At 39.3% G+C, this 24,879-nt stretch overlaps 2 protein-coding genes and 1 non-coding gene across 5 annotated transcripts in view; 1 reads left to right on the top strand and 2 right to left on the bottom strand.

Moving 5' to 3' along the window:
* The first annotated feature begins 6 nt into the window (after window positions 1-6).
* On the top strand, window positions 7-13,403 carry KLHDC2 (kelch domain containing 2). Of its 2 annotated transcripts, XM_024768360.1 has the most exons (13): window positions 7-386; window positions 3,724-3,803; window positions 5,519-5,636; window positions 8,819-8,934; window positions 9,234-9,315; window positions 9,480-9,563; window positions 10,081-10,161; window positions 10,238-10,296; window positions 10,718-10,827; window positions 11,446-11,518; window positions 12,621-12,708; window positions 12,804-12,856; window positions 13,097-13,403. In XM_024768360.1, the coding sequence occupies exons 1-13, from the start codon at window positions 234-236 to the stop codon at window positions 13,218-13,220; spliced, it is 1,221 nt and encodes a 406-aa protein (XP_024624128.1). In that variant the 5' UTR covers window positions 7-233; the 3' UTR covers window positions 13,221-13,403. The 2 variants fall into 2 exon arrangements, 1 of the variants encoding a protein (XP_024624128.1); XR_003006315.1 differs by lacking the exon at window positions 13,097-13,403 and having other exon boundaries at window positions 12,206-12,708; window positions 12,804-12,861.
* Window positions 7,402-7,526, bottom strand: LOC112392383 (small nucleolar RNA SNORA11). Its single transcript, XR_003001682.1, has one exon. It is a non-coding gene; the product is annotated as a small nucleolar RNA SNORA11 (small nucleolar RNA).
* Window positions 13,404-13,578: 175 nt separating the features above from the next.
* NEMF (nuclear export mediator factor) overlaps window positions 13,579-24,879 on the bottom strand; it is a 52,359-nt gene continuing 41,058 nt past the window's right edge. Inside the window, exons 26-33 of one of the 2 annotated variants that reach the window (XM_024768241.1) lie at window positions 22,599-22,752; window positions 18,162-18,239; window positions 17,830-18,027; window positions 16,217-16,249; window positions 15,295-15,395; window positions 15,153-15,196; window positions 14,993-15,072; window positions 13,579-14,741 (exon numbers count right to left, since the gene is read on the bottom strand). In XM_024768241.1, the coding sequence (XP_024624009.1) occupies window positions 14,664-14,741; window positions 14,993-15,072; window positions 15,153-15,196; window positions 15,295-15,395; window positions 16,217-16,249; window positions 17,830-18,027; window positions 18,162-18,239; window positions 22,599-22,752 (766 nt within the window). In that variant the 3' untranslated portion in view covers window positions 13,579-14,663. Of the gene's footprint in view, window positions 15,073-15,152; window positions 15,197-15,294; window positions 15,396-16,216; window positions 16,250-17,829; window positions 18,028-18,161; window positions 18,240-22,598; window positions 22,753-24,879 lie in introns of both variants that reach the window. The other variant, XM_024768166.1, reaches the window with a different exon arrangement.

Genomic DNA, 24,879 nt, shown 5'->3' with positions numbered 1-24,879 from the left:
CCCCCCCCGGCCCGCGACCCCCGCCAGCCGCGACCCCCGCCAGACGGCGAGAGGCCGTCCTCGGTGAGGTGGGCCGCGAGGACGCGAGCGCGGGCGGCGGGGAGCGGCCCTAACGCTGTGCCTTTGGCCACCGCCGCCTCGCCTCGCGCCACCGTGCGTCTCCTTCCTTTTCCTTTGTCTTTTCCTCCGTCGCGGGTGCGGGGATTGTCGGTGAGCCGAAGTGCAGCCTCAAGATGGCCGATGGCTACGAGGACCTGCGGGAGGACGAGCTCCCGGGGCCGGCCTATGAGGGCTACGAGTCCGCGGAGCTCGCCTGCCCCGCTGAACGCAGCGGCCACGTAGCCGTCAGCGACGGGCGCCACATGTTCGTCTGGGGCGGCTACAAGGTCAGTGGGTGGCCGGGCCGCGGCGGGTGTCGCTCGGCTGTTACTGGGTCGGGGTTGGTGGGCCGGCGGGAGGACCAGAGCGGCCGCCCCGATCGCCTCCCGCGCCCCAACGTCGCGACTCCGCCTGTTGGTCCCTTGTCCTCCGCGAGTGTGGGAATCTTCCCACGGGTCTCCCTACCGTCCCAAGCCTCCTGGTCTGTTGTCACGCCCGCCTTCTGCTTACAAAGCCCGCTCCCCGCCCCACGCTGCTCGCGGCCGCCCTGCGCGCTGTTTGACATCCGAGCGTTATCTGGGGAGGGCACGGCGGGCGGTGCAGGACCGCGAAATGTGTTTTATTTAAAAGGGTTGGGGGTGTATAAGAGGTAACGGTGTGTGAGATCACTCATCCTTTATCAGGTCTACCTAGGAGCACATTACCCTGTGGAGCCGGGCTCAGGTGGCCCACTGATACCGTGGCCCACTTATGGGGAGACAGCAGTGTAGGAAAATGCCTCGGAATTCCCAAAGGCCGCAGGAATCGTCTTATTGAAACTTCCCACCTGTTCAGGCGTCCCAGCTACATCCCATTGTTATTGGAACGCTTCAGGGCTATTTTCCTCTTGGTTTCAGCTGAGAAAGGATGTTTTTCACAAGAAATCCCTATTAAGAAAATTAATGGAAAAGCTCTAGAAATAACCGAAAAAATCAGCAGGAACAACTTTAACTACAGAGTGCGGCTCTTTGACCCCTACTCGTGAACAATCTGATTAGTTACCAGTTTAGAGCATTTACTTGCGTTTCTCCTTTTTTCCTCTGTCTGGAAATCCTACCCAAGTGTCTCCTATTTAAACCTCACTAGTTCTGCCCTTTGCTTTTAGAGGTTCCCCGTAGCACTCCACATTCTAGAATCGTCTTATTTTCATTTGCTGGGGGTGGTTCTGATCTATTCCTACCGAAAATATTTTTAGTCTCTTTTGGTTTTAAAAACGATCTCCCCCCATCCCCATTTGCTTGAAATCTAGTCCGCTACACCTGTACCTTCCATGACTTGGAAGCACTTCTTGATTCTGGTAGTAGATTTTAGATTATGGTACAGTTGATCATAGTTGACCGTCTTTGAGATGACTTTCAAAAGATAGATGGGGGCTTCCCTGGTGGCGTAGTGGTTGAGAGTCCGCCTGCTGATGCAGGGGACACGGGTTCGTGCCCCGGTCCGGGAAGATCCCACATGCTGCGGAGTGGCTGGGCCCGTGAGCCATGGCCGCTGAGCCTGCGCGTCCGGAGCCTGTGCTCCACAACCGGAGAGGCCCGCATACCACCAAAAAAAAAGATAGATGGGATAAAGCTTTCCTGATTACTTCATTTGGTTCCTTTTTGCCAATCCTAATTAATCTGGAATGTTTTCCCCAGCCTCCAATGAATGTGTTCAGAGGAGAGTATTTGGTAGGAGGAAGGTGGCCAGTATGTGGTGACCTTAATTAAAACGTAAATAATTCCTTTGGAGAAAAGTAAACCTGTTAGTCTTCAGCCTAAACTACTTTATTTGTAATTCTATTTGTAAAACTCAGCAGTGTTGAGGGAATGGGACTTTTCACAAAGAAGGAAGGTGGGCAGAAGGAGGGTTGTCAGGGTGGAAGATTTCTGAAGCTGAGTTGTGGAGGGCCTGGATGCCTAGGGCTGAGGCCAGGTGGAGAAGCATGATCAATGAAGTAAGTTGGTGGTTCCAAAACAGGCCATCCTCCCCATTTTGGTTAGAACCCTAAGAGTACCACAAACAGGAAGTCCTTGGAGATTGTTTTGATGGCAATAAACCTTAGCTTCCTACACAGAAGTCAGTTTTCCTCCTGCCACCAGCCTGATGTATTGCAGGTCAGCCTGCTATTTTTTTTTTTTTTGTGGTATGCGGGCCTCTCACTGTTGGGGCCTCTCCCGTTGCGGAGCACAGGCTCCGGACGCGCAGGCTCAGCGGCCATGGCTCACGGGCCCAGCCGCTCCGCGGCATGTAGGATCTTCCCGGACCAGGGCACGAACCCGTGTCCCCTGCATCGGCAGGCGGACTGTCAACCACTGCGCCACCAGGGAAGCCCTCAGCCTGCTGTTTTGCTTCCAGCCTTTCCTTTCCTAAGTGGTGGAGTGGAAAGAGAAATGTTTACATGGCCAGCTGTTCAATTCTCTGTAATACTTAAACTTGTAAGACCCTGACACCCATTTCAGTGAACTGCAACAGTTTACTGTATATCGACATTGTTCAGAAAGTGGCTCAGGCAGAGGCTGAAGTTGCAAATGCAGGGAATGGAGGCGGGAATCCTGGTTCCACTGTCCCTTGCTAAGCAGCCTTGGGCAAATCACCTTCCTCTTTGAAAAACCTGTGCCAGCTATTTCTTATGGTGGTTGTGAGGATTAAATAAAGCACTCCATGGACAGCACTTAGCTAGTTCTGGCATATGGTAAGCTCAGTCTGTTACCTGAAGGGAACTGGATCAGAGCAAGGAACAAAATTTTGCATGGGGACTTAATATTTTCAGTTCTGCCTCTCTGCTTCTTGGTGGAGAATGGATGGGTGAAAGGGGAGAATGGCTAGAAAACTCTACATCACCTGTTAGTGATCAGGTACTTTTTTTTTTTCTAATTTCTCTATTTTATTTATTTATTTTTGGCTGCATTGGGTCTTCGTTGCCGCACGTGGGCTTTCTCTAGTTGCGGCGAGCGGGCACTACTCTTTGTTACGATGCGTGGGCTTCTCTTGTTGCGGAGCACGGGCTTTAGGTACGCAGGCTTTAGTTGTGGCTTGCGGGCTCTAGAGCACAGGCTCAGTAGTTGTGGCGCACGGGCTTAGTTGTTCCACGGCATGTGGGATCTTCCTGGACCAGGGATCGAACCCGTGTCCCCTGCATTGGCAGGAGGACTCTTAAAACCACTGCGCCATGAGGGAAGCCCCAAGGATTAGGTACGTCGAAGGCAGACCTTTCTTTAGCGTGCTGACCATGGCACAGGTAATCTCTCATGAAGTCATGCAAGTGAGATTTGGTGCATGGACAATTCAGGATAAAGTGGCCTTAGAGATTACCTGGAGATTTCGTAACTTCCTGCACCATTACAACTGCTGTATCAAAAATTTGAATTGAGGGCTGTCTATATTAAGCATTACCTTGAGTATGTGGCATGGTGCAGGGAGGATTGTGCATTTGATAGAACTGTTATAACCTATTTAACTTTTCATAACTCTCAGTATCTCAAATAAGATATACAATATATATACAATATACAATATATATATAAAATACACAATAGTGCCTCTTTAGAATACAAATTACTTTTTATATTTGCAATTTTTTTTTGTTTCTTTGTTTTTTCTTAGAGTAATCAAGTCAGAGGATTGTATGACTTTTATCTGCCTAGAGAAGAACTCTGGATCTACAACATGGAGACTGGAAGATGGTAACTGGATATTATGAGGGGGACTAAAAAAATCCAAATAAGGTTACAAACAAAAACATACTCTGTAAAACCCACACTAATGAATAAAAATACTTTAATTAAAGATGCTAAGCTATCTATATATTCTGAAAACAGTGTTCTGCTAGTTTAGCTTAGCTGCTAAGCTTAGATGCTTTTGCATCTCTTTAGTAGTTCAGTAATTACTAGATGCTTTTATGACCTTGAAGAAATTTCTATTCAGAGCTGTGTCAAGTATTATAGTAATATTAAAGAGGTAGAGGCTTCAAATCCTGGAATGGAAATATAATAAAAGTTCCATATATTTTTTTTTTCAAGATGTTGTCTTTGTTGTGTGCTATCTTGAATGAGAAAAGAATTTCCAGATTGTATCTGCTAGAAATAAAGGTAGTATTCTATTTCAATGAGCTCTAATATTAAAATTTCTATGCAAATCCCTTTGAAATAGTACGTTTTGCCTAAAAAACAAAATTAACTTAAATTTGCATACAAACTATGGATATTCTGAAAGGACCTTTTGCCAGTTTCATACCAGTATTACTGGAGTATGTTCTTAGCAGAATTAATATGATTCTCAGAATACTGGGTTGGCCGTGTTTCGGGATTTATAAAGTAGTTTTCTCCATGGTTTGCTTTGTGAAAACTTTGTGCATTACATACTTCAGCATATTAGAGATCTCAGAACTAGGAGAATAGTAGTTCCACTTGATTTAAAAGGTCAACTAAAAATAAACCAGGATTATTTTTGCACATAGCCAGTCAGTGTTAATCTAGCTGTTTGATGATCTTTTTCTAGAGAATTGGACATTTATAATAGTATTCCTTTAATATGGAAATTCTAATATTTCCTTTTAACAATTCAGCCCCATAAGGAATTTTACAAATTAAGCCTATCAGAACAAAGCTTGGGAATTCCTTGATGGTCCAGTGGTTAGGACTCTACACTTCCACTGCAGGGGGCACGGGTTCGATCCCTGGTTGGGGAATTAAAATCCTGTGTGTCACATGGTGCAGCCAAAAACAAATAAAAAACTTAAAGCTTAGTTAGCATAGATGAAGTGATATTCTGAGCAAAAGACCTTGAGTGTTGTATTAATGTTTTGAATCTTAGAATTATTAGCTTTTTGATTCAGATTCACTTTTAGATTCAGAATGAGTTAAAACATGTAAAGAGCACTCAGAGGAGGGCCTGGCCTATAGTAGGCACTACCTGAGTGTTGGGAGTATTACATAAGGTCTGAAACAGATTCGTTTGAATGGCTAAAAGGTAACTGAATTAAAAACACCTATTAATCTGTCAGGACTGACATACTGAAGTTTTTTTTCTTTTGGGTTCTTGGCCCACTCAAAAACAAAAAACCATCAAAAAACCATTAATGGCCAAGTAAGTAGAAAAGCGAACAATTTAGTTTGAGAAATGTAAGATGGTTTGCTCCTAGAATAATAAAATGACACGTAGGCTTTTAGAACCTCCCATGCTGCCATGTGTAAGTACCTGCTGGCACAGCCTGTGGAATGGGTGGAAGGGATGAGTTCATTCTGTTAACTAACTTTAGAGCTAGAAGAGACCCCCGACATAGCTACTCAGCCCGCTTATTTTATTTTTTTATTGTGGGGATAGAATTAGAAGAATGAATAGATTTTTGCATTTCTTCCTTTTTGGGAAATCGATTTACATTCAGTTTTTTCCCCCTTAGGAAAAAAATTAACACTGAGGGTGATGTTCCTCCTTCTATGTCAGGAAGCTGTGCTGTGTGTGTAGACAGGGTGCTGTACTTGTTTGGAGGACACCATTCAAGAGGCAATACGAATAAGGTTAGTGTTTCTAAGGATTATGGTTTAAGGCAACTTTGTTCTTTTTCAGACAACTTCAGATTTCTAAGGTTAGCCCATACTTATTCTTGTTCCAGTTAAAAAATACATGTACTTGATTATGGTATGCATGTGCATTTTAGTTTTTTTGTCTACCAGCCGGTATTCACCTGGGCCTTCTGTAAAATCAGCCTTGGTTGGTAAGGTGTGTGCAGTTAACTTTCTAGGTTGTTTTTCTTTGTGTTCTTTGCAGCTACTTATTCTTTCAGAACCCTGGAGTATTAGATGAATATTAGTAAACTAAATGAAAACAAGATGCAGTTAAGCGGGGGGAGCAGGGTAAAATTTAACAGGCCACAACTCAAAAAGCCATAAGGAGAAATTAACACTGACAGATTTTATATACTAACGTTCCTATAACACGGCACCGTAAGATACTGTTGTTCGGACTTAGTCTACATCTTTACCAAATAGGAAAAACGTATCAGTTTTTCTCTCAGGCCAGTAAGAGACAGATGCAGTCAGAAAGGTGCCTGTGATATACATAGACTCTTAAAAACTCATTTATTTGGCAACTTAGTAAGCACCTTAATGCTGAGCACTTGCTTAGACATTGGAGACAGAGATGAATGACACTGTCCCCGCCTCTAGGAGCTCACATTCTAGAAGGGACGCATATAAGTAAACGATTTCAGTAGCATATCATAAAGAGAAACACAGAGTCGGCTCGTAGTAACGGCTCAGTAAAAACTGTTGAATCTGAAAAAGAATCCTTACCATTGTGTTTGGTAGGACAGAGGAACAGAAAAATGAAGAGTCTTCACCGAAGAGGTGACGCTTGAATAGAATCATACAATTGGAAGGGGTAGCCAAGATATAGGTACCAAGACGCAGAGGTGTAAGCAAATATCTTGTTCATGGACATGCCAAGTGATTTGCTGTAGATGAGCATATGGCTGAAGTGGTTTCAAATTTCAAACTGCGCTTCTAGGAACTCTAGGGATTTCTTTGAGATGCCTTGGGACGTGTGAGAGGAGCATATGGTGTTGGGCAGGCTCCAGACTGCCCCCTCCTCCTCCATTTTAACAAGTGTAGCTCCACTTTTATCTAATTTAATTCATTCATTCACGGTTCACCTTGGGGTTCACTTTAGTTGAATAGTGTTGCACATTCTGTGGGTTTGGACAAATATAATGAGATATATCCGTCATGACAATGTCATATGAAGTATTTCACTGCTCATAAAAATTTCTGTACTCCGTGTATTCATCTCTCCTCTCCCCCCAAACTCCTGGCAACCATCGATCTTTTTTTTTTTCTTTTTGCGGTACGCGGGCCCTCACTGTTGTGGCCTCTCCCGTTGCGGAGCACAGGCTCCGGACGCGCAGGCTCAGCGGCCATGGCTCACGGGCCCAGCCGCTCCGCGGCATGTGGGATCTTCCCGGACCGGGGCACGAACCCGTGTCCCCTGCATCGGCAGGTGGACTCTGAACCACTGTGCCACCATGGAAGCCCCATCGATCTTTTTATTGTCTCCACAGTTTTGCCTTTTCCAGATGACATAATTGGAATCTATTTTTCTTTTCTTTTTCCTTGAAAAGAGAGGTTCAAGGCCTTTATGTCTATAAGACCATTCATGGCTCATGCATGAGTGGACCTGACAGGCTCTCGGTGGCAAACTTCCCCACTAAATACTGTAGCTTTTCTTCCAATATTGAGCCCTGTCCCACTGGTCCTGCCTAGCAGCCACGTGGAGGTGCAGGGGGACATGTGTTGGATATTTGCTCATAGGAAGGCCACAAGTTTTGTGCCTCTTGTCACAATGAACCCAGATTCCTGTTGGGTATGTTGTAAACAGAGGAGCCATTTCTTCAGGCCCTTATTATTATTATTATTATTTGCGTTACATGGGCCTTTCACTGTTGTGGCCTCTCCCGCTGCGGAGCACAGGCTCCGGACGTGCAGGCTCAGCGGCTGTGGCTCACGGGCCTAGCCACTCTGCGGCATGTGGGATCTTCCCGGACCGGGGCACGAACCCGTGTCCCCTGCATCGGCAGGCGGACTCTCAACCACTGCGCCACCAGGGAAGCCCTATTTTTTTTTAATAATTTATTTTATTTTAATTTTTGGCTCTGTTGGGCCTTCGTTGCTGCACGCGGGCTCTTTCTAGTTGTGGTGAGCGTGGGCCACCCTTCGTTGCAGTGTGTGGCCGCTGCAGACCACAGGCTCCAGGTGTACAGGCCTCAGCAGTTACGGCTTGCAGGCTCTAGAGCACAGGTTCGGTAGTTGTGGCGCATGGGCCCAGCCGCTCCGCGGCATGTGGGATCTTCCTGGACCAGGGCCCGAACCCGCATCCCCTGCATTGGCAGGCGGATTCCCAACCACTGTGCCACCAGGGAAGCCCCCTTATTTTTATATTTAGGCTTTTGCTTAAGATTTTGTTTGAAGGGTTCCGTGCCTAAAAGGTTTTGTGAGGCCCTACTGTAGGCTGTAGTTGAGCCATGTATTTTTCAGGGCCAAGGGGGAGTAAACTAAGTTTGACACAACATGAGGAAGATTGGGAAAAAGAGAAGCTGTGGCAGCTTTAGGGGAGTGGTCAGAGAAATGATAGTAGTTAACTGACTAGAGTTGAGGAAAGGGAGCTTTAGGAGTCTTAAGTAAAAAAAAAAAAAAAAAAAAAAAAGCCAGATTTATTTAAATACCTGGATGTGAAAGATATATGAATACTTAATCTTTTAAGATTTATCCTTAGCTCCTAGAGTTAAGTAGGCACTTAAGACATGTTTGTTAAATTGAATTTGAAGATGAATTACTAAGTCTGATTTTTTGGTAATACCATCCTGATACCCGTAAATTAGATCAGTACAACTCAAAGTGCCTATCTAAGGCCAAGAATGTAAATCAACACATGTTCTATTCCTTCATCAAAAGAGTGTGGTATGGGAAAAAAATAAGCTGAACTAAACAGGGTACACAGTGACTTAGGTAATTTACATTCTGGCAGAAATTTCTTATCTAGACTCAGACCAGTTAACACTTTGCAGACAAGCAGCCAGTCTGCAGTTCCACTTTTATTAGTACTGAATTAGATGACAGTCTTATTAGCATGAACGCAGTAAAATTAAATGCCAAGGTTGAATTTCTTTTATGTAACCAAATCTAACTGAAATCATTGCTTCTGACAGTTCTACATGCTGGATTCAAGGTCTACAGACCGAGTATTACACTGGGAAAGAATTGACTGCCAAGGAATTCCTCCATCATCAAAGGACAAACTCGGTGTCTGGGTATATAAAAACAAGTGAGTTAGCAGCACTATAGGTTTGGGTTTTTATGTGGAAAGTGCTTTGCCATCCAAGTATCATTAACCAATAACCATTGTAACAGTAGAACACGCCTTCGAGTGCCCATGAGGATTAAGTGAATTGATGGTAAAGCACCTAAGACATAAATGTTAGCCATGTTAGCCATTATTATTTGAATAAGCAGTTTTATATACTCAAGTGTGCCTTCTCAACTCATGGATAAGACAAAATTTTAAAAATCTCTTGTATCCTGTGGATGTTTGATTTTTTAATGTCTTGTTTTTTTATCAAACAGGTTAATATTTTTTGGAGGGTATGGATATTTACCTGAAGATAAAGTATTGGGAACTTTTGAATTTGATGAAACATCTTTTTGGGTAAATGAAGTTTCTTATTTGCATATGGCCTACTTAGTCTGTTGAAATAATACACTTTGTTTGCTATTAGCTTTGTTCATTTTGCTCTGTTAATAAACCAGACAAAGGCTATATGATTTTACGAACATTATTTGTAAAATAACTCAGATTCTTATTTTCTGTAGAATTCAAGTCATCCAAGAGGATGGAATGATCATGTACATATTTTAGACACTGAAACATTTGTCTGGAGCCAGCCTATAACTACTGTGAGTTACTGAAGAATGAATTATTAAAGCAAGTCTGCTTAGACTAGAAGGGGAGTTGGCAGGTGGTGTAAAATTGGCAATTTGTTATTCTCCAAGGAGTTTAAAACTCAAAAAAGTTTAATGAATGTATAGACTAGCGCAGCATCTATTATCTAATAGCTGTTAAAGTGGTATTGTTTGTAATAAATGACCTAGTGCTGGATTGGAATTTAAGTTACTCAAATATTAGATTTATTTTTCCTCTGACACAGATGTCATATAATATGCCAGCTTTCGTTTTAAAAGATAAAAGTGAAGCAAGCAAGCATTCTATTGTATTAACTAGCCCCTTCAGTAATGTATTTCAGAAACTCCCAGTTTGCTAGTCAGCCTTCAGTACTGCTGTCTACTATAAGTTTGCACTTCAGCTTAAAAGCTCAAGTGTCTTGCACATTCTTATCCCACATCCAGAGTAGACTCTTTCTGGTATTTATAAAACGTTCACTTATTTATTAAATTGCTTTTATGACCTTACTAGGGTAAAGCACCTTCACCTCGTGCTGCCCATGCCTGTGCAACTGTTGGAAACAAAGGCTTTGTGTTTGGAGGCAGATATCGAGTGAGTATATAAAACAGTTTCAATGATTTGCTTTTGAATTACTCAAAATGATAACTAGTTAATTATCCTTTTCTAGGATGCTAGAATGAATGATCTTCACTGTCTTAATCTGGATACATGGGAGTGGAATGAATTGTAGGTATCATTTTAGATAATTATTTAGAAAAGTTTTTCAAAGAAATTTCAATGGATTTTTCCGTTACTCTATTATTAGTATATAATGTACTTGCTTACATTTTTTGTAACTATGAATTTAAGTAAACATAATCACTAAATCCTTAAAGAAGGAATTTAAAAATTTTCAGTTCCCATAAACTATGCCTGGCACATAGCATGTGCTCAGTGTTTATTGAAAAGAAAAGATCTAAAGTTAAAGACTCTTCCTTCAAAGAAAGTAGTTCATTTTAAAGCATGTAGTTAATACCAAGAAGACTTTTTAAAGTCTCTTTTCAAAATTCCATATAAATTTTTAAAGAAAATTTCTTTAGTATTTCTCTGCATTAAATACAGTAGCGGCTTTTAAATGTAGATATTGTAACTTAGCTATTATTTTCAGAATTCCACAAGGCATATGCCCAGTTGGCCGATCTTGGCACTCACTAACACCAGTTTCTTCAGATCATCTCTTTCTCTTTGGAGGATTTACCACTGATAAACAGCCACTAAGTAAGTACTTTAAGAACATTAAAAAGTTATTATATATAATTCATAAGTGATATATGAATAGCTGAAAAAAATCAGTATTTTAAATTTATCAGAGGGCTATAGGGTTGGTTAGAGGGTTTGCTACTAATTTTGATCCTATAACATACCTATAATTGTTTTCATGACACATCCATTGGTCCAGTAAAAAAATGACCCGGAACACTTTGCCCTGCTAAAGGGCTGTAACATGCAAAGGGCTTACTTGGTTAACTGCAGGAAAAAAAAAGAAATATACTTTCTGTATCTACTCAAAATCTGATTTATTACTGTTCTTACTAAAGCTATGCTCTTTATTTATTTATTTTTTTGCTGTATGCGGGCCTCTCACTGTTGTGGCCTCTCCCGCTGCGGAGCGCAGGCTCCAGATGCGTAGGCTCAGCGGCCATGGCTCACGGGCCCAGCCGCTCCGCGGCATGTGGGATCCCCCAGGACCGGGGCACGAACCCGTGTCCCCTGCATCGGCAGGCGGACTCTCAACCACTGCGCCACCAGGGAAGCCCTAAAGCTATGCTCTTTAAATATCAATGTCACATTAACAGAATAACATACTTCATAGCTCTTTTTCTTTGCTTCAATCAGGTGATGCCTGGACTTACTGCATCAGTAAAAACGAATGGATACAGTTTAATCATCCCTATACTGAAAAACCAAGGTATGAACTATTTAAAAGCTAATTCTTATGCTGAATGAATGAGGTCCATAGAGATGTACAAGACTGGTAATGATTGAGGAAATTTGACTGGCTGCATTCAGGTCATCATTCTTATTATAAGAACCCTAGCATTCACTAAGGGTTAACATTGTAGCTTTTGGAAGAAGAGAAAACCAGTGTTATCCTAGTATCAGTGCTTTCTATTTTATCTGTGTATGAAAAATAGAGCTGGATTTTGACTTTTGCTTCATCATAAAATTACTGACATTGTTAAAATTTATACTCAAGCTCTTTAGTCAAGTTGAGTTGAACTGTTTCTAGATTTTTCATTAAAAAAAACAAAAAGGAACTGGAAAGGAGAGAATTTCAAAACCCTAAAGAATGTTTATGGCAGTGGCAGGGAGGGGCTGGGAAGGGAGAATCAAGAACTTTCAATCAGATTTGCGGTTGTGCTGTATAACAAAGATCAAGAAGTCAGATCATCCAAAAAGAGCCTATTAAAACACTGATAGTTACTTTTCTTGTTAATCTCGAAAAGAATTGTTACAAAGACTGCTAAAGGAAATAATGCAAAGTTGGTGTTCAAAGCACATTTGGATAATGTCAGCCTGCATTTTTCCCCACACCTCTGACCTAAGTACAGTCATGCCGCTAAGACGTCATTTGGCACAAATATTCTTTCCACAGAATTATCAGGCCTGAAGATACTTTGTTCACTCAGGCAGAGTCAGCATCCCTCAGATGTTTTGTGTAAGGCCAACTGGTCCTGCCTGTGGAAAGAGGAGAAGAAGCAGAGGGCATATACCACTAATCCCCCGTAAGACTTTTATTGCTAACAAAAACCTAGAGAACAGCACAGTTCACATTCCTCATCGCATAAATTAGGAATGGACCAGAAAGATAAAACGGTAACATCCAGATAAAACAGACATTGATTTTTCCAGCTTCTGCTACGTTTCCTTGAGATAACTGCATCTCACCATTATGTTTTGAGCTGCACTAAAGATCTTTAGTCTTTATTTCATCATCTCTGTTCTGTAGTGTAAATGATCAGTTTGGTGTTCAGGGTGACTTCAAACTCAAGTTTTTGTTTTAAATGTAGATTATGGCATACAGCTTGTGCCAGTGATGAAGGAGAAGTCATTGTGTTTGGTGGGTGTGCCAATAACCTTCTTGTCCATCACAGGGCTGTAAGTACACTACCTTTTATTAAAGGACACTTCATAATATTGCTGAAGCTTTCTTGTGAAGTACTTTTAATATATTCTTCATGTCTGTTTTTTAGGCACACAGTAATGAAATACTTATATTTTCAGTTCAACCAAAATCTCTTGTAAGGTAAGTAACTTTTTACTTGGTACTTATTTTAAATTGTGTTTCTTAAACACTTTAAATTAGTGCTTTTGAAAAAAACAGGTTTATGGATAATTTAAGGGCAATAGCAAGCCTTCACTGTTAAAACTATCCAGTTCCTATGAAAATCTTTAAAGTGCTTTTTCTTTTTTGGTAGTTCTTCAAGTGAATGTACTTCTAAACCGTAAAGTGAAATTATTTTTCTCTTTCTTTGTCCACTTTCAGGCTAAGCTTAGAAGCAGTCATTTGCTTTAAAGAAATGTTAGCCAGCTCGTGGAACTGCCTTCCAAAACACTTACTTCACAGTGTTAATCAGAGGTTTGGTAGTAACAACACTTCTGGATCTTAAGGCTTCATAGACAGCGCCTCTGATCACTTGCATGGACAGCAATTCTGTAAACATCAGAGTGACATTGTTTATATAATTATGTGCATTGTTGTAGTTTGCAGCTTTTTAGTTTTAGTGTGCATGTGAATGGCCTAGAGAACCTATTTTTGTGTCTAAAGTTTACAATAAATGTATTTAACACCAGTAACTGTCTTCTATTAAAACAAAAGTAAGTTAATACTTGGGCTTTTTACCCCAAGGAATGGTTATTATATTTCCTATTTGGTTACATCAGGATATATACCTATAGAAACATAGTAATTATCCTTACCACTATCAATCAAAATGGTGAAGTTATTTTTTTAAAGAAAGACATGAATATTTCAGATGTCTTTTTAATGGCACGAGTAGTCTATTATGTTGTATTTACAACACTAGGCTACATAAAGGTTTTTGTTTTTAACAGTAACTTCCAAAGGAAAAATATTCTCGATAAGGTTAAGCAGGTAAAAGAAACCTTGGAAGGACCAACAGCTGTTTAGTACACTTTGACCTTAATGCTTTGGAATAGGGGCTGGGGCAAGTGCTCATGTTGACTCTAGGCAGCTATTATCTAATTAGTTTAAAAGTAACAGTTTTGTAGCTCATAAGGAATGGAAGTAATGTATGACTTTATTCTCCATTCTGTTAGGAGACAGAAGAAGAAAGCTGGGTCAGGAGTCTTTAGTGGTAAGCCTAAAAGTGCACTTATGATATTATAGGTTAAGATACTCTGTAACATGCTACTGATAATTACTAGAGGTGGAAAATAAAATGGTACAGAGCTGAATGAGATTACAAGGAGGAAATTAAGATGAAAAGTAAAGTAAAGGTGTATAAATGCATGGAAGTTATCAACACCAATTTCTTCTAGGTGTTATCTCTTAAGCTGAGTCACGGAAATGATGATTGATTTGTATTTAAAATCTGGTCTAATATGGGTAAAGGCAGAAGAAAGTCTACTCTTTCACTGCTTAGGGTTTTCAAGACAATCCTAAATGTTTAACCACCCCCAATCCCCACCACCACCAGGAAAAAAACTTGTGATTGGCCTGTAATAGATATACATTATATACAGTAAACTACCAAGTCAATAGTCTAAGCAGTTGAGCCATTTCACTATTCCATTTCTTTACAGCATGAAATGAATACTTAATATTAACCTCCCAAATTTCAAGAAAATGTAGGAGGATAACTACAGATGTATACAATTAGCATTTAGCTGTCCACAGGTATTTTAGGAAATCCTATCATAGACACTGTTTCCTCTACAAAACTGGAAAAAAAAAAGTCCTTTTGGCGAATACAAGGCAACGTTTAGTTTATTTTTAAATGCGGAAGTCTTGTTACATGATGTTTTCATCTCTGAACTTCCAAAAGGCTATAAAATTGACTCTTCTCAAATATTTTAGGATTTCATTTCAGCTATTTTCTTTTTACATTCAGAAGATTGGGTGCAGACACTTTGACTTTGCCAGGAATGTTTCTTGATAAATCCGTGTCCTGAAAAAAAGAATTGCTGAGTATCTTCACAATCATATTTTCTTTTGACAATTATATGTCCTCTGCTGTCAAAAAAATGGCATTTCTAAAATTTTCACCCAATATGATTTTACTTATTTTATATTGCTTCTAGTAAGACTGCATTTTCTACCAAAATAATAGCTGCAGGTTCCATCTACTAACAAAGCAATAACTGCTAACATTTTTAATTGCACCACCAATCTCCAGAAGTCTCTAGAGGAATACTTTACCTTTACACTGCGGAATAAGTCTTTTTCTCTTGCTGTTGCTTCCTTGGAATGCATGAAACTATTCAAGGCTGTTTTTGCAGCTGTAAGTAGAAAATAGAAAAATCTACTTCTGTTCAGTCAAGAAATGTTTAAATATAATTCAAAAAAAGATTTTAAATACCTTTTCCCTTTTTCTGAACTCCAGGAGTAAGTTTCACTTTGTATCTTTAAAAAGGAATTGCATGTGTTACTAAATAGATATTACAAAATGATTCATGAGTCAGTGCTGTGGCAGCAGTTTGCGTAAACTCATGATGACTTACTTATAGTTTGTCATGGTGTTGTATGGGGCACATATTGGAATGGCAAACAGGAGAACATCTTCAGGATGTGGCTGCCCCGTCAAAGAGTCAAACAGATTTTCCTAAAAAGGGAAAACAAAAACGATTATTAAAAATAATTTATACCAGTCCTAAAAGAGGAAAACTCTAATAAAACACTGTCAGAATCAATGTATTTTATCATTTTCTGATAAACAGTCTTACACCCTTCGGAGCAATAAAGCAGAGCTTAATGATGATTTTTTAAATGGCGCCTATTGAAATTTAAGAGAAAGGGAGAAAAAACTTGTTGGAGACATTTTTGGTTGTCACAACTGAAGCGAGGTTGGGGGAGGAAATAGAGTACGACTGACATCTGCTAGTGGGTAGATGCCAGGGATGGGACAACTCCCCGCAACAAAGAATTACCTCCTCCAAAATGTTAATAGTGCCAAAGCTGGGAAACCCTGGGCTAGAACAGTCTTCTCTCATGCCTGTCCTTAAGGAGAAATTCTATGGCTTCTCAGAGTTCCCATTTTGTGGACTGCGTTCAAGATTACCCATATTTATTTAACAACATGAGTAAATTTAGATTTAGGACAAAACACTTGGTACAGCTAGTGCTTACTATGTGCCGTGAACTTTTCTAAACATTTTATGTATATTATCTTAATTCTCAAAACAACTCTCTCAGTAGGGGCAATTATCCCCATTTTTCAGATGAGGAAACTGAGGTGTAAAGAATGTTTCCAAGGTTGTAGTCATATGTAGTAAAGTTGGGATTCAAACCCAGAATGTGTGACTCCAGAGCCTGTAGTCTTTTCTTAGTGTTTTAAGTTTTAATTAGTTAGAAGTTGTGTGTCAGGTATTCTGGGAACTGGATTGCAGTTAGTGTTGTAGTAGGAACCCCAATACAAAATCATACCTCATTTCCCTGTTGGTCCAGATCTTGCTCTTCCTGTTCCAAATATATAAAATTTTAAAAGTCAGTTATAACTTAAATTGAAATTCCAAACCATTAAAAACTATGAGGAGAAAGAAAAAGTGATAAATAAGACTGTGAGTAAATTAATATGTATATCCAGTATAGCAGAAAGAAATGCCATTCAAAGAGAAAAAAGACTGTTTCCCTAAAGTTTCAAAAAAAAGACTTCCACAGAATATATGCTAAAGTAGTGAATGCTATTAGGACAACTTAAAGTGACAAATAAGCTTGATAGGTTTGTCAGGGGGAAAGAAAATGGAGAATTCTGGTGAACAGAACTTTTATTTGCTAGTCTCTGTTCAACAGTTTTAGGATGAATTTTTCACATGTTACGATAAGCTTAATTTTATTTGCTTATTCACATTAAAAAAATCTATCTGAAGATAATCTATTGATGAAAGAACATTCATAATTAACACCTCTGAATATCTGAGTCTAGGGTTTACAGAATAAATAGTATAAAAATTTGAGGACAAAAACGAGTTTTAATATTACTAAACAACACTGTTCAGGGAAAAAAGAAAACAGTATCACTTAGGATCCCTGTAAGCATTGCCTGCACTGAATAGAGCACACAATTACAACCAAAGCTTTAACTGCCATAAATAAAAATACAAAGTGAAACAATTTTTTTTACAAATTGATAAAACAGTAAATCCTTTGTTCAGAATTTCAATAAGATATATCTATTCATGCAAGAAGATATACGTAAGGGGGGCTTCCCTGGTGGCACAGTGGTTAAGAATCCGCCTGCCGATGCAGGGGACGTGGGTTCGAGCCCTGGTGCGGGAAGATCCCACATGCCATGGAGTAGCTGGGCCCATCTGCCACAACTGCTGAGCCTGCGCTCTGGAGCCTGCGCGCCGCAACTACTGATCCTGTGTGCCACAACTACCGAGGCCTGCGCATCTAGAGCCTGTGCTCTGCAACGGGAGAGGCCCCTTACTGAGGGGCCCGCACACCGCGGCGAAGAGTGGCCCCTGCTTGCCGCAGCTGGAGGGGGCCCGCATGAAGCAGCAAAGACCCAACGCAGCCAAAAATAAATAAATAAGAAAAAAATAGCTAATCAGGATTTAAAAAAAAAAGATATACGTAAGGCTGGGCTTTTGTATTCAGTTGATAGACACAAGGCAACTATATTAACTGGAAAAATTGTTAACATCTCACACTGTGTAGCTAGGTTCAACATCATGTAAGATACTATAACATATATTCTTATAGAAAAACCTAGAAAAGTGCAAATTCCTTTCCCACTCATCAAGATAATCCTAATTGTCTGTTTTATTTTAACTAAGTTCCCACCAGAATCTAGCCTCTCTATAAAATTTTCTAATGGCTTATGATAAACTTTTTATGAGCTATCAACACTACCATTTTTATGCTTATATACTGCAATTTTAGTCTTTTAGGTTGTATTTCTAAGATGACTTTCCATTAAGAATAGCATTACCACTCATCCTGGTTTTAGCACTGTAAATCCCATGTCCTGGGAACCATGGGATGGTTGGTCACCCTAATTAAGAAGTAAAAGCCCACATGTGTGGTAGCCTTACCTTGTCATCATGTGGATCATCTACAGCCAAGTCTTGTAACTCATGAGTTGTAACTTCAAGGGATGGAGTTTCTTTCTTTATGCTGTCTGAAACTCTTGGTCCGCCTTTAGGTTTCTGGGGCTGTTTCTTCACTGGTTCATTCTTTATTTTACCTTTCTTCCCCTTCTTCCCTTTTTCTTCTTTGTTTGAACCTGCAGACTTCAATTCATAGAGGGACGAAAAGTTAATGTTGTCAGTATTTTAACAAAGTATTGAATGTAAAGCATATGATAGGCAGTGGTCTGGATGCCCTTGAAAAACAAAAGAAGAAAATGTTTTTAGATGTTATTTACCCCTAGCAATTTCATGATGAGCTCACGTTCTTCTTCATCTTGGTCCTTGTACTTTTCCTTCATTTTTTTCATTTTACTCTACAAAATAAAAAAATTCAGCAGTAAAAAAATGTCAACACATGTTTTGTAAAGAGAAGGTGCTACTTTATTTGTGTCAAAATTGTTTATTGAGTAAGACACCATTATAACAAACAATATGAAGTCTATAACGATGGATAAACCATAGTCCTCACCCTCAAACAATTTACCATCTGGCGGGAAAAGAAGATACACAGAAGAGTAAGGACAAATTAATGCAAAATATTCTAAATACAAACAAGTTTACTTTTAAGATAATTTAGAGAAAGGAGACTTTTTTCACCTTGAGCAAGAATTGCAGGGAAGATATAAAGCAAAACTAAAAGATTCATAGTACCTGGGAATACATGAACAGCAAGATTATAAGGTAAAGACAGCAGAGTAGTAACAGCAAGTCATCGCACTTGGTTGGCATCAGGATACACATATAGAGGAAGAATAGGAAATAAGGCAGCAAAGCTTAGCTGGGTATTTAGAGGCTATCAATACTTCAAATTTTATCAGTTAAACTACTGATTCTTTACTCTGGGTACACATCCAACTCACCCGAGCAGTTCTTAAAACTACAGACATACAGGCTTCACCTTCAAAGACTTTTTATCTTGACTAGACTTAGCTAGGGCCCAAATAACAAATTTTTAAAATTTTAAAGATTGCTTTAAACAAGACACACAAAAAACCACTAACTATAAAAGACTGATAAATCAGACTTCATTAAAATTAACAAATGATGCTCATCAAAAAACACTACTACAGGGACTTCCCTGGCCGTCCAGTGGTTGGGACTTCGCCTTCCAATTCAGGGAGTGTGGGTTCAATCCCTGGCAGGGAGCTGAGATCCCACATGCCTCTGGGCCAAAAAAAAGTCACTATTGTTACTTTTATGTAACACTGTAGTGATGTTTGAGCCAGTACAAGGTGAGAAAAATAACAATAGATGTTAGGATTAGAAGAGAAGAGCCATTATTTGTAGACAGTGACTGCCTGAATTTCATCTGTAGATGAAATATTAAATATTCAGTGAGACTGCCTAATACTAGATCTACACATGAAAACTGTCTTTCCATATACCAGTAACTAATAACCATGAAGTGGAAGTTTTAAAAATACAACATTTACTGGACTTCCTGGTGGCACAGTTGTTAAGAATCCACCTGCCAGTGCAGGGGACACGGGTTCGAGCCCTGGTCCGGGAAGATACCATGTGCCACGGAGCAACTAAGCCCGTGCGCCACAACTACTGAAGCCTGCGTGCCTAGAGCCCGTGCTCTGCAACAAGAGAAGCCACCACAATGAGAAGCCCGCGCACCACAATGAAGAGGAACCCATTCGCCACAACTAGAGAAAGCCCGTGCACAGCAATGAAGACCCAACGCAGCCAAAAATAAATAAATAAAAAATGAAAATATACCACTTACAAAAAGTAAGACAATATAAGTAGGAATAGATAGGATGTACAAGACTCTAAAAGGAAATATATCTTTATTGAAGAATATAAAATATTCTTATGTACTTATGGTCCACATTCACGAACAGTTAGACTCAATATGGTAAAGATGATAGTTCTCCACAAAATAATCTAAAAATTTAATGTATTTTAGTAAAAATTCCATCAGGATTTGCCTTGGAACTTATCTGCAGAATATTTCATTGTATAAATGCACCACGTTATTTTTTGTTATTTTATATTATTAGGCATTTAAGATTTTCACATTTTTTGCAATTATAAACTTTAACTTATGAAAATTCCCTGGTGGTCCAATGGTTAGGACTGTGCGCTTTCACTGCCAAGGGCCCAGGTTTGACCCCTGGTGGGGAACAAAGATCCCACCAGCCGTGCGGTGTGGCCAAAAAAAAAAAAAACCTTGATGAATATCCTTAGTGCATACATATGATTTTTTTAGGATAAATTTCTAAAAATAAGAATTGCTGAGTGAGTCAGAAGGCAAATGCATTGTTAAGGACTCTTTTTTTAGAAAACATTTATTTATTTATGTGGCTGCTTTGGGTCTTAGTTGTGGCACGCAGGATCTTCACCGTGGTATGCGGGGTCTTTCATTGCGGCGCACAGGCTCAGTAGTTGCAGTGCGCAGGCTTAGTTGCCCTGTGGCATGTGGGATTGTAGTTCCCCAACCAGGAATCAAACCCATGTACCCTGCACTGGAAGGCAGATTCTTAACCACTGGACCACCAGGGAAGTACTGAATTGTTAGAGGACTCTTGCTGGAAATTCCCATGGTATATATTCAAACTTTTATTGAATGACTAAACACACATTATCTATTAATTTGATGGGTGAAAAAATTCCCCTTGTTGACATAAGCATTTCTCTGATCCCTGCTTCCCCACTCCCCAATCTGTCATTTGTCTTTCAATTTTATTGATGGTTCTTTTCTCCACCTGATATTTACTTCAATATTTTTAAAAACATGACTAGCCAATAATTTTTAATGTTTCATATCCTCCCAATCTGTAATAATACTTTATCAAATACTAAATTTTAAAATACACAGTTTATGGTTCTATGTGTAGATTTTATTCTGGCTCACTTTTCTATCTGGCTGTTCCTATGTTAACACATACTGTTTTAATAATTCTAACAGTAAATGTTTTACTACCTAGTAGGGAAATCGTTCCTTGATCTTCTTTTTCAAGATTTTCTGGGACTTCCCTGGTGGTGCAGTGGTTAGGAGTCCGCCTGCCAACGCAGGGGATTCAGGTTCGAGCCCTGGTCCAGGAAGATCCCACATGCCGTGGAGCAGCTGAGCCAGTGAGCCACAACTACTGAAGCCCACACGCCTAGAGCCGGTGCTCCGCAACAAAGACAAGCCACCGCGATAAGAAGCCCCCGCACCGCAACGGAGAGTAGCCCCCGCTCACCACAACTAGAGAAAGCCCGCGCATAGCAATGAAGACCCAACAGAGCCGAAAATAAATAAATAAATAATTGTATTTAAAAAAAAAACCAGCAGATTTTCTTAGCTATTCTCTGGTATTTACTCTTTCAAATGAACTTCAGAATTACTTTATTTTTGTCTTTCAATTTTATTGATGGTTCTTTTCTCCACCTGATATTTACTTCAATATTTTTAAAAACATGACTAGCCAATAATTTTTAATGTTTCATATCCTCCCAATCTGTAATAATACTTTATCAAATACTAAATTTTAAAATACACAGTTTATGGTTCTATGTGTAGATTTTATTCTGGCTCACTTTTCTATCTGGCTGTTCCTATGTTAACACATACTGTTTTAATAATTCTAACAGTAAATGTTTTACTACCTAGTAGGGAAATCGTTCCTTGATCTTCTTTTTCAAGATTTTCTGGGACTTCCCTGGTGGTGCAGTGGTTAGGAGTCCGCCTGCCAACGCAGGGGATTCAGGTTCGAGCCCTGGTCCAGGAAGATCCCACATGCCGTGGAGCAGCTGAGCCAGTGAGCCACAACTACTGAAGCCCACACGCCTAGAGCCGGTGCTCCGCAACAAAGACAAGCCACCGCGATAAGAAGCCCCCGCACCGCAACGGAGAGTAGCCCCCGCTCACCACAACTAGAGAAAGCCCGCGCATAGCAATGAAGACCCAACAGAGCCGAAAATAAATAAATAAATAATTGTATTTAAAAAAAAAACCAGCAGATTTTCTTAGCTATTCTCTGGTATTTACTCTTTCAAATGAACTTCAGAATTACTTTATCAAGTTAATTAAAATCTCAATTCTTTTTTGAATGACTTCATGTTGAATTTACATATTAATATGAATTGATTTCTTCCCTTCCATATGTATAGTATATCCTTTCACTTATATGAAGCCCACTGGAAAAAAAACATACGAAATTCTGACTACTATGGATGGAGGAAAGATAAAACATGATCTTTACTAAGATTTCAAAGGAATTTAATTTTCCTAAAAATATACCTATACATCAGCTCACAATCTCTTTACACTGCTACAACATTTTTAAAAGTACAGTCTATACCCACTACCTCTTCCTTCATTCCTTACCTTTATAAAATATGTAAGAACTGTAACCAAAATTGCATTAATAACTGAAAAAGAAACCACTGAGTTAAATTATCAATGGAGACCAGCATTGCCAGTTATTAGCTGAATGTCGCTGGCAAATAAATCACAATCTCCTATTACTCTTCTACATAACATGAAAGCTTCTGTATAGATGATCTTAAAAGAACAGAACAGTGATCTCTATGCTCCCTAAACACTATCTTTTCAACTAATTTTCAAAAGAAGTCACACAGGATTATTCTTGTCTACATCTTGTTTCATTTAAACCTCACAACTTCATTTGTGAATCATGTAGTACTAACTTTAACAGCTCACTCCAAAGTTGTATTACCTTTTGTCCTCGTTTCATTGGCTGCACAGCCGGGACATTTTTGCTGGTGTTCTGATGAGTTTCAATGTGTAGAGCATTTTCTTTTTCTTTGTCCTTTCCTTCTATCATTTCTAAATCCCCTGAGTCACTTGGAAGCTTTTTTTTCTTCATTTCCCTAAATATAAATGAAACGGAAACATCTAAGAACTTCATATTCTTAGTACCCTAAAAAAATTACATGGGGAGGGGAACATGTGCAATATATGAGATCAAGGCTTCTGCTTAATTTGTTATCACCAGGCTACAGTATACAAGAAGTGCAAGTCATCATACAAGAAAACGCTGAAAATTTTTCTCTCATGCATTTATCATTCTTTCTGTCATCCAGGCTCAAAATACTGTCATCCTTGACTTATCTTGATTCAGTAGCCACGTTTAGTCCCTCAACACTTTGATGGCCAGGCACTGGGATTTTGTAGTCTTTGTATCAACATGGCCTTGGCAGATGTTAGGTATTCGATAAAACATTTGTGGATTGGTTGGCAGAATAAATGAATTTTAAAAATAAGCAGATTAAAGAGAAAAGGAAAATTCTATTACTGTGATATTTTTCATGTGCGATCTCTTCTATTCCCAATGCCACTGCCCTAAGGCCAGGTCCTTATCACTTGCCACCCAGACTTCCTCCATATTTCCTCCATAATCTGTTCTCCATGAACTTCTAGATTATTTTTCCATAACTGTTTACCTATGTCACACTGGCATTCAACGTCTTCCAAAAGTCCTCCTCACATCACTTTCAGGATAAGTCTAAAACACTTAGCTTGTCATTCTAGGTTCTCCACTTTTGGTCCAATCTCACTTTGCCAATCTTATCTACCAGTTCACAAACATGAATATTCTGTTCCTTTCACCTCAATCTATCATTTCCCCAAAGCACTTTGAATATTACATCCAAATACCCACCACCTCCTTCCCTTTGATCATACTAATTCTCCTTGGAGTCTCCGACCTTCTTAACTTCATTTACCTAAGATCCTACTATATCTTCAAGGTATAAACTTCTGATGGTATTTCCCAAAACAACTGAACTCAAAGTAAATTCTTACTCCTGAATTACTGTATCACTTTCCGATAACACTATTTATAGTGTTATTTCCGATAACACTATTTATAGATTTATGGCTATTTCCTGAATCCAGGACTCAAAAGCTTCTTGATGGCATGAACTTTATATTTTACCTCTTTTTATTTTAGCATAATACCATGTATTCAGAGAGTTTTCTGTAATTGTTTATAATGATAATCTTTCTCAAAAGAGTTTATTATCCACTTCAATCTAGGGCCTCTTTCTGGAGTGCTTTACTAGTTGTAGTTTTTTTCACCCTACAGTAGTTGTCTCAGTTGTCCCTTTCATTCTGCCTCTATCTTTTTCTTTTTCTGTTCGCCTTCTGAGCCCTACTATATTAGAGAAAAAGAAAAGACAAGGAAGAAACCCCAAGTCTTCTTCTTACATAAAAATTTCCTAATTTCAGTACAGGAATGCCTCAGAGATATTGCAGCTTCTGTTCCAGACCACTGTAATAAAGTGAGTATCGCAGTAAAGCGAGTCATGAATTTTTTGGTTTCCCAGTGCATATAAAGTTATGCCTACACTCTACTGCAGTCTATTAAGTGTGCAAAGCAATATGTCTTTAAAAAAGCAATGTATATACCTTAATTTAAAAACACTTTATTGCTAAAAAATGCTTACCACCCTCTGAGCCTTCAGTGAGTCATACTCTTTTTATAATAGTAATATCAAAGATCACTGATCACAGATCACCGTAACAAATATAATAATAATGAAAAAGTTTGAAATATTCCAAGAATTCCAAAATACGACCCAGAGACATGAAGTGAACAAATGCTGTTGGAAAAATGGTGCCAACAGATTTGCTCCATGTGGGGTTGCCATAAACTTTCAATCTGTAAAAAACACAATATCTGCAAAGCACAATAAAATGAGGTATGCCTGTATTCCTGTTTATTTCTATCAATATTATCCTAGAATCAGCCTGTCTAATACACTGCAATTATTATTATACGTATTTATGTAATAAAAGGTCTGTCTTCTGTTACTTGACCTATCTCACTGATTACAGTAGCAGACTGGGGCCCTAAAACAGAAAAACCTGTTAGAGCAGAATATGAAAAACTAAACAAAATTTATGCTAAGTCTTGATAATTTTAGTAAGGGAGATCTTTGTAAGAGCCAAGTGATGTGTCATGACTGAATTGTTAATTAAAACAAAAAAAAAAA

This window comes from Neophocaena asiaeorientalis, unplaced genomic scaffold (assembly GCF_003031525.2).
Source record: "Neophocaena asiaeorientalis asiaeorientalis breed wild unplaced genomic scaffold, Neophocaena_asiaeorientalis_V1.1 scaffold233, whole genome shotgun sequence".
NCBI classification, from domain to species: Eukaryota; Metazoa; Chordata; class Mammalia; order Artiodactyla; family Phocoenidae; genus Neophocaena; species Neophocaena asiaeorientalis.
The sequence above is the reverse complement of the archived record's forward strand: the minus strand, read 5'-3'. Positions and strand labels throughout refer to the sequence as shown.

What these genes read in the sequence shown, in the direction of transcription:
- KLHDC2 (XM_024768360.1), top strand. Translation starts at nt 234, where the DNA reads ATGGCCGATGGCTACGAGGACCTGCGGGAGGACGAGCTCCCGGGGCCG. An exon ending in TGTTTGGAGGCAGATATCGA is followed by an intron (nt 10,162 to 10,237) that starts GTGAGTATATAA and finishes ATCCTTTTCTAG; the next exon opens with GATGCTAGAATGAATGATCT. An exon ending in ACATGGGAGTGGAATGAATT is followed by an intron (nt 10,297 to 10,717) that starts GTAGGTATCATT and finishes TATTATTTTCAG; the next exon opens with AATTCCACAAGGCATATGCC.